Below are 4,286 nucleotides of genomic sequence, written 5' to 3' on the forward strand. Positions count from 1 at the left end.
TGAAAATGAAAAATGACACAATGCAAATAAGCGCAAAGCTGCTTGGTTACAGTGTACTATTGGTGTCAATGAGCGTGTATATAAAAATTATATAGAAGGGCACACACATGCAAGGTCACAGCATGGTTCACAATTCTGGTTTACATGGTTTACTGACCTGCTTGATGCCTAGTTTAGACAAAACACGGTTGCATGATGATGTGTTTTGAACCTTGCATGACGGGCATTGACACAAAGTAATTTATATTTATAAGCGTCGGACATATATTGCATTTCCGAAGGAATTAGAATAAATGATGCCGAGTATTGCAAGCCCACGCGGAATAAAAATTAGCTAATCATTAAATATAATTGACTATACACAGTGTGAGGGATAAGAAAAGTTTCGCACAAAAAATACAGCACTTTATTACGTATAATTATAGCCAATTTATCTATATAAATTATTGCCTATACCATGTAATTTAGAAAAGTTTCTAGCGAATATATGTTTGAACATTGAGAGATATAATTTAATAATTTAAAATTCCTTACCGATATATGGTCGTTTTTCTTTTATTCACTTTCCACTTTCTGGATATGGCAGCGCCTGCTCTTTCAACGCCCTAAATGAAATGAATTACCCAGCGTGAAAAATACGCGCTTTCTAACAGAGTGTTCACTCCAGATGTTACACAAGAGCCTTGCAATTAACAAATAAAATTAAACCGGATATTACTCCTTTCAAAATTTGAAGACTTGTTTTTAGCCGCGCACCGCGCACGTCCACTTAATTATTGCAGTAGTTATTCCCTGTCAAGTGTCAAAAACATTATTTTCATTACAATATTTTTATTACTTAGGGGCTGTTTATACATACACACATCGCCTTTATTAAAAAACACGCTATACCATTTAGTAAAATGCTGATATGATCCCGCCTAGCCGCGGAAAACGACAGTTTCCGAGATCCCGCTTGTAATACAAACAATATAATTATAATGAGTGTTTATATGATAACTCTTCCATCCCACCTTGGCAGGATCGCGGCAAGAAGCGCCATTTTCCATATATATAAACACTCCATCCCGCTTGGCCGGGATGATGTCGCGATAGACATACTTTCGGAACATGCGTATATTCGTTTCCTACCATAAAACATGGCATCGAACAACCCTGTACTATAAAATTATCTCGATATAAACACGCCATCCCGCCTTGGCGAGTTTCATATACACATGCTAGACGGGATCATATAAACAGGCCCTTATAGCTATTATTCAGTTATGTATAAAGGTCATTATATGATGAAGTTACCGTGTATGCACAATTCTAACTATAAACATGCGTATTACCGTCGTTTGATTTTAAACCTTGCCATCAATAAATAAACACTAGAATATGAGATCAGAACTGATTTTCAATGATCTGTATGACATTGCAATAATTTATGAAATCTCGGTTAATTGGAAAATTAAACGAGACTTACCTGTAAGTTGAAGTTTGATTGAGATTCTGATTGCATCAGGGGTGAATCTTGAAAACCTTATACATTGGCCAGAGTTTCCAGGTCGACTTGTCTTTGTATGTTCTAGGAGTTGAAATGTGCATGAACTTTCGGTGAGAGTCATTCCTGTTATATCAAGCATAACAATAGACTGACCCCTCTGTGCAGTTACCAATGACAACAACATAACCAATTTAAGTGTCAATTCCTTTAATGGTATTTCCTTATTAGGTGTAAGTGTTTTGAGGTATGTAAGAACTTTGTCAACATCCCATACAGTGTTATATTTTGGCACCGGCTTTCTGGTCAGAAAGACTCCCTTTAAGTATCTGGACACAAGAGGATGCGTACCAAATGTTTCTGATCCATGAATGTTAATGATTGTAGACAAAGCTGACCTTGCTGTATTGATGGCTGAATAACTGAGACCAGCATTGTAGAGTGTTTGTAAGAAATTCATTGCCTGACTTAGTTCCGGTTTATATGGATTACCCTGTCTTTGATGACAAAAGTCCAACCACTTGGTAATGTAAGTGTGGTATTGCTTTTTTGTGTTACTTCGCCATGATGACATGATAACTTGGGTAACTTCTTCTGATAGCTGGAAGTTTGCCAGGGATTCCCTGATACAGGGCATACTATCAGCTTTAGCTTTGGGATTGGGTGTGTTTTGTACTGTGGATGGCTCAACATCGTGTCTAGATGCTGGTCGAGGACCCATGGTTGACTGTGCAATAATTGCAACAGGGGTGTGAACCATGCCTGAGTCGGCCAAAGTGGGGCCACCAATATTCCTGTCGCTTGGTCCATCTGGATTTTTTGAATGCAGCGTTGGATCAGACTAAAAGGTGGGAAAGCATAAAAAAAGTTCATGTGTCGCCAATCAACTGTGAATGCATCAATGTATGTACAATAGGGGTCCGGCTCCCATGAGGCATAGTTCTCAAGTTGATGATTTAGTCGGCTTGCAAACAAGTCAACATTAATATTAGGATAGTTAATTAGTATCTGCTGAAAATACAACTTGTTAAGCTGCCATTCATGTTCATCTTTAAACTGTCTAGATCTTCTATCAGCTATAATGTTATGAACCCCAGGTATATGGGCTGCAGACACCCAGATGTTGCGAGTGATACACCAATCCCATAATTCGCATGCAAGCTGATTCAAATCCTCTGATTTGGAACCACCCATATTTTTTATGTACGCTATTGCTGTGGTATTATCTAATTCTAGTCTCACATGATTATCACCCATTCCAGGGCAAAATGCTTTAAGCCCAAAGAATGCAGCTCTGAGTTCTAGGGCATTAATATGTTGCTCTTGTTCCGCAGCTGACCAACGGCCACCTGTATTTTTCTCAGAGCATGCTGCACCCCATCCGGCTTTTGAAGCATCTGTCTGGATGGTAATTGAGGGTTTCCCATGTGTTATATGCTTTTGGGAAGTAGCTATGTTATCTAACCACCATTGTAATTCCTCACGGGACTTTTTAGATAGATTTACATGTCCCTGGTAGCTACCTTTAGAGGCAGAAAGGGCTAACACTTTATCTTTTTCCAAATTACGATAGTGTGATGGCCCAAACTCCACACCTGGAAAATTTGCTACCAGTACCCCAATAACCTCAGCCAACTCTTGAATGGTGGGGTTCTGTTTGTTTAAAAGCAGCATGCAACCCTGTTCAGTTTTCATAATTTTATCAGGGGTTGGTGTAACAGTCATTGTTATAGAGTTTAATATAAACCCCCAAAACACAATAATTTGTGTCGGGTTTAATATGGATTTCTCCCGGTGTGGGGTGAACCCCACTTGTTCGAAAAGGCCTTTAGTTGCCTTGACATTGTTAGTGCATTCGGTTACTGTGTCTCCTAGCAGAAGAGAGTCATCAATGTAACCAAGGTTAGTATGCCCTTGTTCATGCAGTGTGGCATATACTGGTTTCATCAGTTTTGTGAATAGACGAGGGGCACTAGAGAGGCCATTAGGCAAGCACGTGTACTGATATAATTTCCCATCAAATTTGAATTTAAGGTACTTCTGAAAATCATGTTGGACCGGTACACTATAATAAGCATACAGTAATTATGTAAATCGCAGTGTGAATTGTAACGGAAAACAAAATCGCGCGTCTTTCCTCGTTGAACGCAAACCGTGCAGTGATTGGGCGCAGGCGCAGTGCTATCTCATGTGATACCAACCTGCCAGTCATGTGATAGAACCAACATCGGCAACGTTTTACTTTGTCGCCTTTAAGGAAACGTTTGGAACTTTATATCATACTGAGTAATAATATTATGAGACGCCTGCTCAGGGTTACGCGCATAATTTCGTTCACCGCCAATCTGCTATGGATGCTAGCAGTAGAATAGTTGGTAGAACAGTTTCGAATCAGCTCTTAAGCCAGTTTTCCGCTAGCGAAATTTTTCGCACGAATCGACATTTTACTTTTGTTTCAGAGCTCTCAACTGCAACCATCTGGAATAAATTGCTCGAATACAAAGGAATAAAGTCGCTTCGCGCGAAAAATATCGCTAGTGGAAAACCGGCTTTAAATGAAGGGCATCGACTTCATTATTCACCGACAATGACTTCGGTTGGGCGAATAACTTCTAAAGAGAGGCAGAGACACAATGGCATCTCTTTAGTCTAATGTTAAGTGTAGAGTGTAGCAGGGCGTAGGAATATAGTTCATCACAATATAGTTTTAGTGTTATGAGTTTTAGTGTTTCATAGGTTCAAGAAAGACAGCGCAAATTAGTTCGCTAAATGTTGTCATCTAGCGCAATTGTTCTCAAAA

At 39.3% G+C, this 4,286-nt stretch overlaps 1 protein-coding gene across 1 annotated transcript; it reads right to left on the reverse strand.

Annotated features, from left to right (window-relative positions):
• Positions 1-1,359: 1,359 nt before the first annotated feature.
• Positions 1,360-3,211, reverse strand: LOC114526085. Its single transcript, XM_028547587.1, has 3 exons — positions 2,398-3,211; positions 1,469-2,296; positions 1,360-1,373 (listed from the first exon to the last, which is right to left on the reverse strand). The coding sequence occupies exons 1-3, from the start codon at positions 3,209-3,211 to the stop codon at positions 1,360-1,362; spliced, it is 1,656 nt and encodes a 551-aa protein (XP_028403388.1).
• Positions 3,212-4,286: the final 1,075 nt, after the last annotated feature.

The sequence above is a fragment of the Dendronephthya gigantea genome, unplaced genomic scaffold (genome assembly GCF_004324835.1).
Source record: "Dendronephthya gigantea isolate DGI-Jeju-01 unplaced genomic scaffold, DenGig_1.0 000037F, whole genome shotgun sequence".
Lineage (NCBI taxonomy): Eukaryota > Metazoa > Cnidaria > Anthozoa > Malacalcyonacea > Nephtheidae > Dendronephthya > Dendronephthya gigantea.